The sequence below is a fragment of the Podarcis erhardii genome, assembly GCF_964252035.2.
Source record: "Podarcis erhardii genome assembly, chromosome: 1".
NCBI classification, from domain to species: domain Eukaryota; kingdom Metazoa; phylum Chordata; class Lepidosauria; order Squamata; family Lacertidae; genus Podarcis; species Podarcis erhardii.
In genome coordinates, this window is record NC_138497.1 from 30,250,934 (window position 1) to 30,264,765 (window position 13,832).

Consider the following 13,832-nt stretch of genomic DNA (forward strand, 5'->3'; position numbering starts at 1 on the left):
TTCGCTGAAGCCTGGAGAGCTAGAGGGGTCAGTGCACACTGATCCCTCTCGCTCTCCAGGCTTCAGGGATAGCCGCCTGAAGCCTTCGGAGCGCAGAGCGAGTTCCTGCTGCGTTCCGGAGGCTTCAGGTTCCTTTCACTGAAGCCAAGAGAGTCTGGTCTTTGAGGCTGGTGGTGGGGGAAAGCAGCGCTTCCCCCCACCGCCAACCCCACAAGCCGGGGGGCAGCGGGAAGGTGGCGCACCGCCTTTGCGCTGCTCCTCGACCTGGTCTTTGAGGCTTTTCCCTGAGGAGGGAGAAGGGACTGACTGGCCGTGTCAGTCCCTTCTCCCTCCTGGTTGAAAAGCCCGCAGGAGCCACGCACTCCTTAAAGAGTGTGCGGCTCCTGTGGGCATTTGCGGGAGATGGGGGAATTCCCTCACCTTGTCGTAAAGCCTGCAGGAGCTGTGAACCCTTTAAAGAGCGCGCCGCTCTTGGGGGCTTTTCCCTGAGGAGGGACAAGGGACTGACTGGCCGCGTCAGTCCCTTCTCCCTCCTGGTCGAAAAGCCCGCAGGAGCCGCGCGTGGCTCCTGTGGGCTTTTGCAGGAGGTGGGGGAATTCCCCCACCTCCCGCAAAAGCAGGGAGAAGGTCTGGGAGAAGCGCACAGGCTGCGCGCAGCCTGTCCGCTGCTCCCAGAGCTGGGGGGGGGGGTGTCATATTTTTTCCCTTGATTTCCCCCTCTGAAAACTAGATGCGCCCTATGGTCAGGTGCGCCCTATGGAGTGAAAAATACGGTATATGCTTTAGAGTATATGAAGAGAACAGCTTTAATGTATGGTTTATACGTAAGCTAGTACCGCATGTGTCAATTGGCCAATTCTGGTATGCCTGGTTTTAAAGTTTATATTTTTAGGTAATTGCATTCATTTCCCCTGTTTTGCTCTAAGATGAAAAATAAGGCAAGAAGTTTTGCTTTTTGTAAGTTGCCCTCATAATTTCTTATGCGTTAAAGGTCAAGGATATAAATGTTCCTGTCTTGGAAGGCACTTCAACCCCAAAGGACACAAGGGGCAATTAGTCTGGAACACATAATTTAATGCAAGAGTCATTTTTAAAATAAATTGAATTTAGTTTAGCATTTTCCCTTCACACATAAGCATATATTGTAAGAGTAGAGAAAGTCAGCCACCTTAGACTCTCCAGTCATAACAGCTGTTCATACTCTAAATAACAATTTCAACACAAGGTATCAGCAGATTCAAACAAAGATGTCTAAAGCTCTGGAAAGTTCATATAAGACAGTTCAAAGTAGTCTGTACCTTTTAAGGAGTTGCTCAGATTCCCTGTAGGGAGGGAAATGATTTGCTGTCCCCTTTAAAGGCAGCAATTATTACATCAGCACGTGCAAAAATGGGTTCTAGAAACAAGGTTCAGTTACCAGGCATTTGCCATGACGACGGTGGTTTCGTTTGATAGCATGGCAGTTGAGCAGGACCCAGAAGCTTTTGGAGTGAAAAAGGATGGGATGCTGTGCACTGAAGCTGCCTGTTTCTTTCAGCAGATGTGAAAGCTGGTAATTGGGTGAGAATGTTACTTCCTTTCCCCCTTTCTTGTGCCAGGCGAAAGCAACTTTGCTTCTCATGGCCATCAATGGTTCAACAGGACAAGGTAGGTCCTTACATTTCAATAGTACTATCCTCTTGATGGCAAATTGATGACTTTGGTCAGTAGCTAGTTGTTGTTTTTTTAAGGCTATATTTTGAACTGAGTATGGGCAGAAGGACAAGGGACATCCACTCCATTCATTCCCAAGAGCTGTGCAAATAGCCACAGAGGTAATGTGTGGAGGTCTCCCCCTTTTCCTGGAAGCACAGAGTTTGTGGCAGAGAAGTTTGTTTCTCCTTCTGTGCTGTTTCCCTGTGCGGTTGACCAAAGGCAAAAGTACCCGAGGCTCTGGGTGGCACACAAGAAGGGCCACATGCACAATAGTTGATTTCACCCTTGCAGAAAGGGTGGTCACCACAGAGCAGCTGGAAATGGATGACCATTCTGCCACTATTGCAGCTGCCGCTCACCACAGAAGCTTTCTGTTCAAGCTCAAGATGGATGATATTATGGTGAACCTGAAGACCTTTCAGCCTGACTATGGAGCAGGGATACATGAACCCCTGATGAGCCTAAGGTGCCGTGCCAAAGGACTGACAGTGACTGCCTGTGCCCATGCATTCTTCTTCTGCAGACTGCTCCAAGCCACCAGGTAAAGTAAGGAACAAAAATCGATCCTGGAAGATTTCCTGCTGTGGATTAAAGCTGCATTATATTAACAGAACACCACTTTCTTCCCCTTTTCTCAGTCTGGTCTACAGGGGCAAAGCATAAAGGGACCTCACACACTTTTATCATACGACTTCATTCTGACTTGTGCAGCTTTGCTCCTCCTGTTCTGTTTCAACAGAGTTTGAGTTTATTGATCTGTCCATGATGCAAGACATTGTTTGTAATGGATATTAAAGAGGGATGAAAATCACATAGAATCATAGAATTGTAGCATTGCTCTTTATTTTTTGCAATTGGGTGCTGGATGTTGCTTGTGTAATCTCATTGCATTTATATAGTATTGACATTTTTCATATGCTATTATATTTGCTGTTGTGTTGTTTTGCTATGTTATTATGAAATTGTTTGTGAGATGCCCTACTGTTTTCTTGTTGCAGGCTACTTTTAGCATTTTTGTGCATGTAAAACCAGCATACAAATTAAACGAATGAGTGACACTGCCATTTATGTTCTTCCTCAGGCAGAAAAGAGAGGGTGACAGCCAAGGCCTGAAGCTTGGGATTATTGGTGGAGGCCATATTGGGAAACAACTGGCCAGGACAATGTTGCATCTGGGTGGCATGTCAGGAAAGAGCATCCAGATATCTACAAGGCGTCCAGAAACTCTGGGTAAGACTCAGGAGCTTGACAGGCATTTAGGCAATCAATTTAGTAATCGCAAAATTTAGGTGCACTCCTGCCTAGAGATCCAGGTCTTTATTCGAAATGAATGGTAAACACACAGGAAATAGCTAGATAGAGGGAAGCTTAGAGCAATGAAATCCTTTCCAATAATCATCCCTGAAGATAAAGAGGAGGAATATTAAAAGTCTTTTTATAGTTTTTGAAAGGTGGCCAGTTTCTGAGGTTTGGCAATTTTCGAATTATAGACTTTAAATCAGAGTTTTTAAATAGTGCCAGGTGATTTGTTTTTTGCATTTGTTTCTGGGACAGAGGCTTTAGTCCTCCATAGCCCAGAAGAACTGTGGTGTATGACAGCTATCTGTGATCATTAATAATAATAATAATAATAATTTTTATTTATACCCCGCCCTCTCCAGCCAAGGCCGGGCTCAGGGTGGCTAACAAGCAATAATAAAAACAAACTGAATGAATACAACTTAAAAACAAAATTAAAATACAACATTAAAATACTGAAACATTAAAATATTAAAATTAGCCTCATCGCAGGAGGAGAAAGGAAAAAAGAAAGAGGGGGAGGGAATCAAATTGGCTGCAAGCCAAAGGCCAGGCGGAACAACTCTGTCTTACAGGCCCTGTGGAAAGAAATCAGATCCTGCAGGCCCTGGTCTCATGAGGCAGAGCGTTCCACCAGGCTGGAGCCAGAGTTGAAAAGGCCCTGGCTCTGGTTGAAGCCAATCTAACTTCCTTAGGGCCCGGGACCACTAGGGTATTGCTATTTATGGACCTTAAGGCTCTCCGTGGGGCATACCGTGGGGAATACATTATGCAAAGTTCTCAAAGTGTCATCAGACGAGAGGACTTGGCTAGAATGAAGTCATCTCGCATCACTGTTATGGCCCATTTTCTTTCATGTTAATGTATTCAAAAAGAAATTACAGACATTAACTCCATCCCAATGCCCTCTACATTAGGACAGATGGAAAACATCCTCATAAGTACACTATGTGCTATAAGGGCATACCTAGAGATGTTCTTAGTGGCTTCTCTGTAACTATGCTATACACCTCCCCAGGAAGCAGAGGCTGCACATCATCTGGAAGTGATGGTTGAAGAAGCTTTTTACTGAAACTGGCTTTTAATGGTAGAGAAAGGTAGGATACAATAATCAGCATTCTGTTTGGTACCCACTTCAGATTATTGGAACGGTGTATGCTATACAAACCAAGTGAGCTGTCTCTGTGTGTAGGATCACACAACCTTGCAGTGCAGTCCTGAACAGGTTTACTCAGAAACAAATCCCTCTGTGCTTGGGTGAGAGCACCACTGTGCTCTTAGCTGAAAGTGCATGGGATTGCAACCTCAGGTATTAAATAGGTGGCCATTCTTATGTGGAAACAAGAGATCATTCTTCCTCTCCGTTGTCTTTTCCAGGAGAATTTGAGACACTGGGAGTTGCCTGCTTTTATGACAACAGGAAGCTGGTGGGCTGGGCAGATGCTGTATTTCTCTGCTGTCTTCCGTCTCACCTCCCACACATTTGTGCAGAAATCCAGGATGCACTTACAAAATGTTGCATTGTCTATAGCCTGGTCACAGCTATCCCTCTGCCCAGGTATTGTGCATTACGACATCAGAGCTAGCTGAATTTGAAGATATCATCCAATTGTGTGACACAACTTAAAAGCAACAAGTAACTATTTCCTCTGAGTTAAGCAATTGCTGGTGTCAAAGTTGTGATGAACCTTACCTATTCAAGGTGACCCTTCCTAGTACTATCTGCTTTACTTGGGAACTAGATCTAAGGATTTTGCTCATATTATATTTTAGAATTCTGAGACTAGCAGTGCAAATCTATGCCTGTTTACTCAGAAGCAAGTCCCATTCAGTTCTCAAGGAAACTCTCCCAACTAACCGTTCATCAAATTATAGCTTGGGACCACAATCCTATGCACATTTCCCCCAAGATTGCACAGCTGGTATTAGAATTAGATGCAAAACATGTACATTCTGGGTTATAAGGAAAGCCATGTTTGAATTTTTTCCAATGTAACTTAAGCAGGGCACACTACCAGATGTGTTTGGTTTCTTAACTGCTTATACTATGACACACACTTGCTCACTCACCGCACCCACGGTACAAGTTTGAACCCCTAAAACCTCACATTGCTCAGAGATTGACACATTACAGAATGACCATTCTGGCCTGTATTGTGAGTTTTCTTAAGGATGTCAGGAATGGTGATTGCAAACATATCATTTTCATAGTACCAGGCTCTACCCATATCTTCTACCGAACATTTAATCAGTGTATTGTTTTAATGGGATTGCTTTATTGTATATTTTAATGATGAGTTTATGTTTCAGTGTTTTAATAGGATTTTTATTGTGAATTTTAATCATTTATATTTTAATGCTTGTGCAACTGATTTTTAGACTTGTAAACCACATAGAACCCTGTTTTGGCATTATGGGGTATATAAATGAATAACTACAGCAGCAACATGTAGAAATTGGGGCAGTGATTACAATCCAGTCCAGTAAGCCCACACACATGCATGAATGCATTTTGAAGGCATGTAACAGGAGACTCAGCTACATTCAGGCAATGATATCGTTAAACATGCGACACCAGATGGTGCTGTAGTTTCTGAGTCTTTGTCAATGTGATTTTCCAAAATGAGCTTTAGAACACGTTTTATCATTCTTCTTCTGCCTGCTTGCCTCTCAGACCAAAGTCCATCTGATTAACTCTGCTCTTATTTGCTTTTAGGCTGAAACAACTTCTTTCCTCCAATAACATCTTGAGGCCACAGTACAAGTTTGTGGAGAGTGGACTTTTTCAGATATGGGAGGCCAGCAGGACAGTTGTGGAAGCCCTCAAAGACCCAGCTGTTATTCAAGCCACATGTCCCTGTAACCCTAATGGTAGGTGAACTATCTTTCTTCACTTTGCAGCCTGTATGCAGAAGAGAGCTTGGTTATTGTTATGTGGTTAAATTAATGTTCACCTCTTATTATCAAAGCCCAGCTTTTGTATCTGTATGCAGGGAGGAGGTGAACTAGGTTCATTTGCCATGTCTTGGATCAAGATGCACAAAACAAACCATCCTCCAAAAACATAGTAGGCCTTCTGACATCTCCCTGTTATATGTGGCAAATGAGTGATTATATCTGAGCATTTCCAATACTTAACGTTTGTATCTGAATATTTTGTTCAGACCACCTGCTGTTAAAAGCAAAGTTCACTTTTGCTACAGTTTTAACCATTTTCTTTTTTAGTCTTGGATGTTTGAACCTCATTTCTGTTGTTTCCACTCCCCCCCCCCATTCCACAGCTTTCTTTTCTCTCACTCTCTATCACCAGAGGTCTGTCCTCTGTCCCTGTCAATTACCCCTTCTCAGTGCTTTTTTTTCTGGGGGTACGCATGGATACGCATACCCCCAAACATTTTGTGAATCTTTGTGTTTTTGTCCATTTACTGTATTTATTTTCCTGATTTGAACTATAAAATGTTGATTTTCTTGAGTTAAAATGAGAGTAACCCTAAACATGTAAAAAACAACCACCAAAAAAACCCCCCTGCCCCTTATAATTTTTCTCTCCAGCCCAGAAATGGAGTCCCAGATGCAGGTGCACCATCCATTATAGCTGGCTGCCATCAGCTTGGAAAAAATGGCACCAGCATCACATGCCTACCTCTGAGACTCAGTCCACACATGCAGCAGAATGAGATAGTAGAGTGGGCTGGAAGTGAGGGAGATTATTTTGGTCCATGCTTTCCCCATTATTATTTTTTTTAAGATTCCAATAAATAAAGAAGTAGCATATTTGCAAAAGGCAACTGAGCTCCTTGCTGCGCTAGTTTTCTATGTACAAGTACTTGTTTCTACAGAAGATTTTAAAAATGTGATTCATCCACCTGTAATCCTGAAGTAGTAGCTGCCTCAGAAGTCAACCATTTTATTCTTGACTCATCTAGCTGCCTGTCAGGTCAGAGTCTGCATCCACGGACAGGAGGAGAGATGCAGGTATTCTCTCAGCCCAATTCCCATTCATGAACCTGCTTCTGCGGGCCTTATATGTTTTCCCCAAAAAGGTGCAGGAAAGGGCCTCAGACAATGGCAATCCCTCACCTGGGAGAAGGGTCACAAATTGAAAGGAAAGGTTGGCTTAAGGGCTGCATCATATTGTGCAGGCCTGGCCTAGCAGTATGGTGAACTAAACACTTTGTATGTCTAATATAACATTTGTGTTATCTTACAGCGGAAATTGTTGTCAATACAAAGTGGCTGGCAGCAGTTTTCTATGCAGCTCTAAACAGCTACACATGGCAGCGTGTAACCTACATGAGAGCCCTGCTCTTCCTTAATGAAGCGTGTTTTCCTGCAAAAGCTAGCACCACCTCCTTAGATAATAGATCGGAACCGCCAGAGCTAGTTTGTGAAAACTTCATCAACCAAGCCTTCGCTTCCACCCTGCAATGTAATAAGTAAGTATGACAAACTGGAAATTTACTCTTGACCTACTGAGCATTTTAAAAAGTGGATGGAACTTCGTCTATGCATGATACTGAATTAGAAACACGCTTTCCAAGTAAAAGAACCCTATGTTCTTCAGTCCTGATGACCCAACCCCCCATTTTCTTGTTCTCCAAACCCTACTCAGTTTAAACTTCCAGAAGACATAGAGTTTATATAACTGGATAGTTTAACATCTGGGGTTAGTGTCTGCTTGAGACACGGTTAAACCTAAAGTTAGGCAGTTGCGTGGAAGTTGTTGGAAATGTTTCCATGTGGTAGTGAGTTCCTAACATTGAAAAGTCACGCATCCTGTGTCTAGTCCTGATTGTGTGTGGGGTTGCTATACCATTGCAATGGCCACTAAGTATATGCAGCACTGGCATGGGACTCTGGTGTGCAAGAATGGATGCTACCTTTCCCCATGCTTCAGTTCTGCTGAAAATCCCCATCCAGACTGTTATTGGCTTAAAGAGGTAAGCTTCTACCGACTGTTATTGCTAAAAGGGAAGAAACATTAAGGTGACATTCAACCAGTGGCGTAGCGTGGGGGGTGCAGGGGGGGCCGGCCGCACCGGGTGCAACATCTGGGGGTTAGGGAAATCCACGAGTTAGGGGGCGCAAATTACTTGCCTTGCCCCGGGTGCTGATAACCCACGCTACGCCACTGCATTCAACTAAATACTTGTACTAGCGCAATAGGATTTCCTTTCCTCTCTCTGCACATGCCCCATGCATCTGCTCGTGAGGGTTGGGAAAACCTCCAGCACAGATTTAGGGGGTGCATGGAGAAAGGGAGGTATGTTTTGTTGCACAGGGAGAAATCCTTGCGTTGATGGAATGTTCACCTTAGCGCTATGTTGAATACAACCCATCAAATGCATTTAATGCCATCTCTGTTGTGGACTGACCAAGAGAAGGCAGCTTCCAAGCTGTGCAGTATATTCTGTTCTTTGTTCTTTTGTCTTGTTTTCTCTTAGCAGCCCTTGCATAGAAAGAAAGAAAGAAAAGTGGTTAGCAAGTTAAATATTAAATCTTCCCATTTTTATCTTCAAGACCTCTATAACAACAAAAATATAAGGATAGAATGGTGGCATTTATATGTGCGGAAGTTGCCCAAGGTCGTTTAACCCTTTATAAAATATCATTCTCTTTTTCTCTCCTAGAAAAGACTGTGTAAGATTAGAGTTTAAACATAACACATTACTTTACTTGGTATGCTAAAACACATTTACATTAATATATGAGACTGGCTAAATATGTAGAGACTTATATTCCAAGGCACATAGTAGCATAAAACAACTGCTGCTCTCATTGTGAAAATCACTCTCACTCCCTACAGTTGATAACAGGCCTAACTGAAAAAAACTGCCTACTGTGGTGACATCATAGAATTCTATACTACATTAATTCTTTCCATAGCATTTTGGATGCACCACTCCCTTTGGTTTCAAATATGTATTCAATAGTAACAACAACAACAACAACAACTTATTATTTATACCCCGCCTGTCTGGCCGGGTCTCCCCAGTCACTCTGGGCAGCTTCCAACAAAACACTAAAATACAATAACCTATTAAACATTAAAAGCTTCCCTAAACAGGGCTGCTTTCAGATGTCTTGGTAGTTGTTGTTGTTTAGTCGTTTAGTCGTGTCCGTGACCCCATGGACCAGAGCACGCCAGGCACTTCTATCTTCCACTGCCTCCCGCAGTTTGGTCAAACGCATGTTCGTAGCTTCGAGAACACTATCCAACCATCTCGTCCTCTGTCGTCCCCTTCTTCTTGTGCCCTCAATCTTTCCCAACATCAGGGTCTTTTCCAGGGAGTCTTCTCTTCTCATGAGGTGGCCAAAGTACTGGAGCCTCAGCTTCACGATCTGTCCTTCCAAAGTTTGGTAGTAATGACCTATATATAAATGTTTTTTGTTCCCCTAGTACTTTCCCGTGGTTTGACCTGACAGCTGTACAGCAAAGGGACTCACCTTTTAGCCAGTTTCTTGAATCAACTACATCTTTCCAGAAAGTTGCTTTATTATATCGTAACTTGATTGATGTATTATCTACAAACATTGAAGACTCAATTAGCGCTGTCTCTAAGAAGACATCTCTTTCAGCTGTGCTACTGAACCCCACCAAGACTTTGATTCATGGCTTAGATGGGACTTTCATAAGCAAAGTAGAAGAGGGATCTAGTTCTGATTCTGAAGAGACATAAATTAATTATGGTGTGACTCCAGTCAAGAAGAAGTAGGAAAGGTATTGCTTTTAATCTCAGTACTAAAACCTATGTAAGTATTAAGTAACTACTACCCTTTCTATCCACATACATTTCAGGAATCCAAATAGTGATTTGTAATGAAAAAATATATCAATGGGGGGGTGATATTTAGCAATGGAAAGTTTGTAACACAGGCTAAGCAGGGAAGAATTGCTACAAACCGAATCTCAGGAATGACATGTTTTTAAAATGTTTAGATCCTATCATATCTACGCTATGGTATGGTAAAATAAAGTGAAAAGAAACACTAATATAATTATTAGCCATTTGTTCTTTTACCTCTCATGTAGCTAAACCTGTACTCCTTCATCTGCCACTGTTTTTGTCTAAACCTCATAGCTGAATGCAAGTGATTTAAATAAATAACATATACAATGTTGCAATACAATGGTGATAAACAGCTGCCTCAGTTCAGGATAAATGGAAAACAGGAAAATCACTTCTTAGCTGAAGCCAAGCATGATCACTTGAAAATATATTCAATGAAAAACTGTGAAACACAACTTCTAAGCAATCCAATGAACACAGTCTCCATTGCTTCATGAATAAAATTTTGTGTGAACGCAGCCTATGAAGCAAAATCCATATTTTATGAACTCAAGGATGAATACAAAAATCTGTCGCATAAAATGTAAATATCCAAAACCATAGATTCAGAGTTTTTTATTTATTAAAAACACTTGACATTTACTATACACTTCATATAGGTAATCTAGGTAATCCTTACAAATGTGTACTGTAGATGGAGATACTATGGATGAGGGATGGTTGCTTGACTATGGCTAAATGGTGAGATCATGGCTGGGGCAAAGTTTTAACCGTGGCTTTCACAGTGCATGTTCACAGCCATCACACTACAGTCTGGCTCACACACCCTGTTAAGACAAACCATAGCTCCAACGACAATATACATACAGTCAAACCTCGGATCCCAAACACCTCCATTTTGGAATGTTTTGGCTCTTGAACAACGAAAACCCAGAAGTAAATGCTCCAGTTTTCGAATGTTTTTCAGAAGCCGAATGTCCAATGTGGCTTCTGCTTGAGTGCAGGAAGCTCCTGCAGCCAACTGGAAGCCGCACCTCAGTTGTTGAACATTTCGGAAGCCAAACAGGCTTCCGGAACAGATTGCGTTCATCAACCGAGGCTTGACTGTACTGCTAATGTGCTGCACTAAGCTAAACCATGGTTTGGCTCATTGATCCCTGGGCTCATGGTTTCCACACTAACCACAAGCTTTAAGATTTGCTCTAAGATTTACAGTTTATGGTTTCCCAGGGTACCTAAACCATGAGCTTGTGTTTGGATGATATTATAAGCCAGACCATGTCTTAGTTCAGTGCAGTAGCAGAAAGAGGACCAAATCATATGCAATCTCCTCTCCAGGAGCCTCCACACACTTGTACACACACTTGGGCTAAGCAATGGTTTAGGTTTAGGCTGTTGTGTGAATCAGGCCAATGTGAGCCCTCACAAAGAGCAAGGAAAAGACCTTAAGATAAACTCCTTACAGAAACACTCTCCTGTGTTTCTGTGCGCTCTGTTTCTGTGTTGACACCACAGCGGCATGACTGCCCTCTTTGCCATGTTTAGGATTAGGCTGCAGAAATGCACATCTCTGTTTGCTCTGAAACCACTAAAATTGCCTTTTAAGATCAGGTAGTCCAACTAGCTGCTCATTGAATGGGGACCACACCCAACTTGATAGTGTTAAAAAACCCATTTTATTTCTTTTGGGAATATCAGTTACCATGTTGTGAGCTCATTTCCTGAGAACTAGCTTGCTGCAAACTAGCTTGATGTGAGCTAGCCTGCTGTGAGCTAGTCCGCCGTGAACTACTCCGCCGTGAGCTACTCCGCCGCGAGCTACTTTGCCGTAAACTTTTATATTGTGAACTTTCATGCCATGAACTTTCATCCTGTGGTGGTGCTGGCTCATAGTTACGTAATCCTGAGTCTTCGATAAACTGAGAATAGGTAAGGGCATCACTTCGTTTTCCAGTCCGCGATTTCTGCTCCAGAAACAAACCCATATTATCTCTGCGGGGGAGAGAGATGCTTCTGACAAAGGGGGGCTCCTCTATTTCCAGCAATTCTCGCATATGTCGTGAAATTTCCTGAAAAGCAAAAGGAAGTTTTAAGAAAACCATCTCCATTAGGAAAATAAATGTATTAAATTTTTTGTTCTGTTGTGTTTTCATCCTTGTATCCCATAATAAAACAGCAAGAGAAGGAAGGGACCATGGCTCCATGATAAAACACATGTTACACATATAGAAGATCCCAGTTTCAATTCTTGGCATCTTTTCTTAAATGTATCCTGTGTAGCAAGCAATGGAGAAAATTTCTCATTGAGAACTAGGAAAACTGTTATCAGAGTAGATAACACTGGGCTAGATGGAGAAAAAGTTTGGCTTAGTATAGGAAAGCTTCCTAAGATGAATGTGTGCGGATAAAAAAAATGCAATTTCAGTTAGTTGAAGCAGTTTCTTTAGATGGTTTCCAAAATTCCCATGGCTGCTGCTATTTTATGTCATGTACAGAAATTTCTAGCTTTAGTTTTAGCTATAAGCTTATAATAGCAATAGTTTTAGGAGACAGGATCCAGCAGCAATAGACAGATTTTACTGATTTAATATTGCAATCCTAAGAACATAAGTAGAGCCCTGCTGGATCAGGCCAAAGTACCATCTAGTCCAGCCTCCTGTTCTCAGGATGTAAGAAGGCATTGCTTTCTTTCCTATTCTGCAATCGTTACATGCAGCACTGTTTCTGTTCTGCCACAGTTCATCTTCTGCCAAAAAATGGTATTATTCAGCTCTCTCTCCACTGTGGCAAAATCTACCATGGAAGCACCCGGTGTATAATAAAACAGAAGTAACCAGAGAAAAAATCTAGTCTCTACAAAAGTGCATATGCCCATATCGCTTGTCACATAATCTGTCTTCCATCTACAAGGAAGATCCAGTTGCAGTATGCTCTTACCTTCATATGCTCAAAGTCAGTTATCCCAATCTGTGGTAGATTACAACAATTTACATGGATGAGTTTGCGACCAGAGATAAAGTTTGCAGTAAAACACTCCTAATTACAACAAAACAAGAAACAAATCAGCAACAACAAAACTGCATAATTACATAGCATGTGGTATGTATGACAAGTGGCAAAACCTTTTATTTATTTCTCCAACTAACTTAAACTAGTGGCATTTAATTAAATATAACAAAGGTCCAACAATTCACAGAAGTGGAGCTGGGCTCAAACAGCTGAATGTCTTCTCATGTATGCTGCCCTGGGCTTCTTTGAAAGGAAGGATATAAATACATTCAATAAATCAATGCTGCTATACGTGAAGGTTGGTCAGGATTATTTTCATTTCGTGTGTGTGTGACCCCTTCTAGGATACATGTCTATAATTCAAAACAATGCAATTACAAATCAGAAGAATAACAAAAGTGTGTTACAAAAGCATCCACTTGGGTGACTGAAGTGCACTCTACACCTGCTCAGGGTAACCTTTCTTCGCTTTGTCATATCAGGAAGACTCCCCTCCCCTCACCCTGAACTTCCTTCTTCCACATACTGTACCATCGTGATGGTCCCATCCTGCATGCATCCTGCTGTCTCCCTGCGCTGCAAAGCCAACTCTGTTTACCTTGTACTGGGGGAATCCCAGCGCTTCGATCCACTCGGCCACCTCTTCGGGAGTCCAGGCTAAAAAGTAAGGGCCCATCAGGGCGGGACTCTTGCCATCCTGCTCGGATTGTTCCCCGCTTCCCGCTTCGGTTTCAAGCCCCGCTTCGGAGCCAGACACGGCGGAATCGAGTTTGAATCCGGAGTCAGGACGGATTGACTTGCGGCGCCTCCGCCGAGCCCCCCTGGTGCCGCCTCCTCCCTCGTCCTCGTCGTCCTCGTCGTCGTCATCCTCTTCTCCGTAATCCTCGTCGTCTTCGTCGTCGTCGTCGTCGTCGTCGTCCGCCGCATCCTCCGGCTCTTCCGCTTTCTCCTCAGCTTTCTCCTCTGCTTTCTCCTCCATCTTCGCAGCCTGCGAGGGCGACTGCATGTCCCCGGCCAGCCCCGAGCAGCAACGGCGCT

At 42.9% G+C, this 13,832-nt stretch overlaps 2 protein-coding genes across 11 annotated transcripts in view; one reads left to right on the forward strand and one right to left on the reverse strand.

Annotated features, from left to right (window-relative positions):
* SAMD15 (sterile alpha motif domain containing 15) overlaps positions 1–13,800 on the reverse strand; it is a gene marked incomplete at its 5' end in the record, with an annotated part of 30,789 nt that extends 16,989 nt beyond the window's left edge. For 2 of the 5 annotated variants that reach the window (XR_014157280.1, XM_081865056.1), the window contains 4 exons: positions 8,370–8,443; positions 11,488–11,854; positions 12,723–12,821; positions 13,393–13,800. Coding sequence is in view for 4 of the 5 variants with exons in the window: in XM_081865056.1 (XP_081721182.1) it covers positions 8,370–8,443; positions 11,488–11,854; positions 12,723–12,821; positions 13,393–13,800 (948 nt within the window). Of the gene's footprint in view, positions 1–3,976; positions 4,034–5,869; positions 5,897–8,369; positions 8,444–10,384; positions 10,613–11,487; positions 11,855–12,722; positions 12,822–13,392 lie in introns of those variants that run through there. The other 3 variants (XM_081865054.1, XM_081865055.1, XM_081865057.1) reach the window with 3 other exon arrangements.
* NOXRED1 (NADP dependent oxidoreductase domain containing 1) lies at positions 1,348–10,299 on the forward strand. 6 transcript variants are annotated; one of them, XR_014157230.1, is made up of 8 exons: positions 1,348–1,560; positions 2,044–2,236; positions 2,777–2,925; positions 4,372–4,552; positions 5,711–5,865; positions 7,205–7,430; positions 9,574–9,715; positions 10,028–10,299. XR_014157230.1 is itself a non-coding variant. In XM_081864559.1 (8 exons), exons 2-7 carry the CDS (start codon positions 2,082–2,084, stop codon positions 9,672–9,674), a joined length of 1,146 nt encoding a protein of 381 aa, XP_081720685.1. In that variant the 5' UTR covers positions 1,351–1,560; positions 2,044–2,081; the 3' UTR covers positions 9,675–9,715; positions 10,028–10,299. The 6 variants fall into 6 exon arrangements, 4 of the variants coding, with proteins under 4 accessions (XP_081720686.1, XP_081720685.1, XP_081720684.1 ...); XR_014157231.1 differs by having other exon boundaries at positions 1,349–1,560; positions 10,077–10,299; XM_081864559.1 differs by having other exon boundaries at positions 1,351–1,560; positions 9,395–9,715.
* Positions 13,801–13,832: the final 32 nt, after the last annotated feature.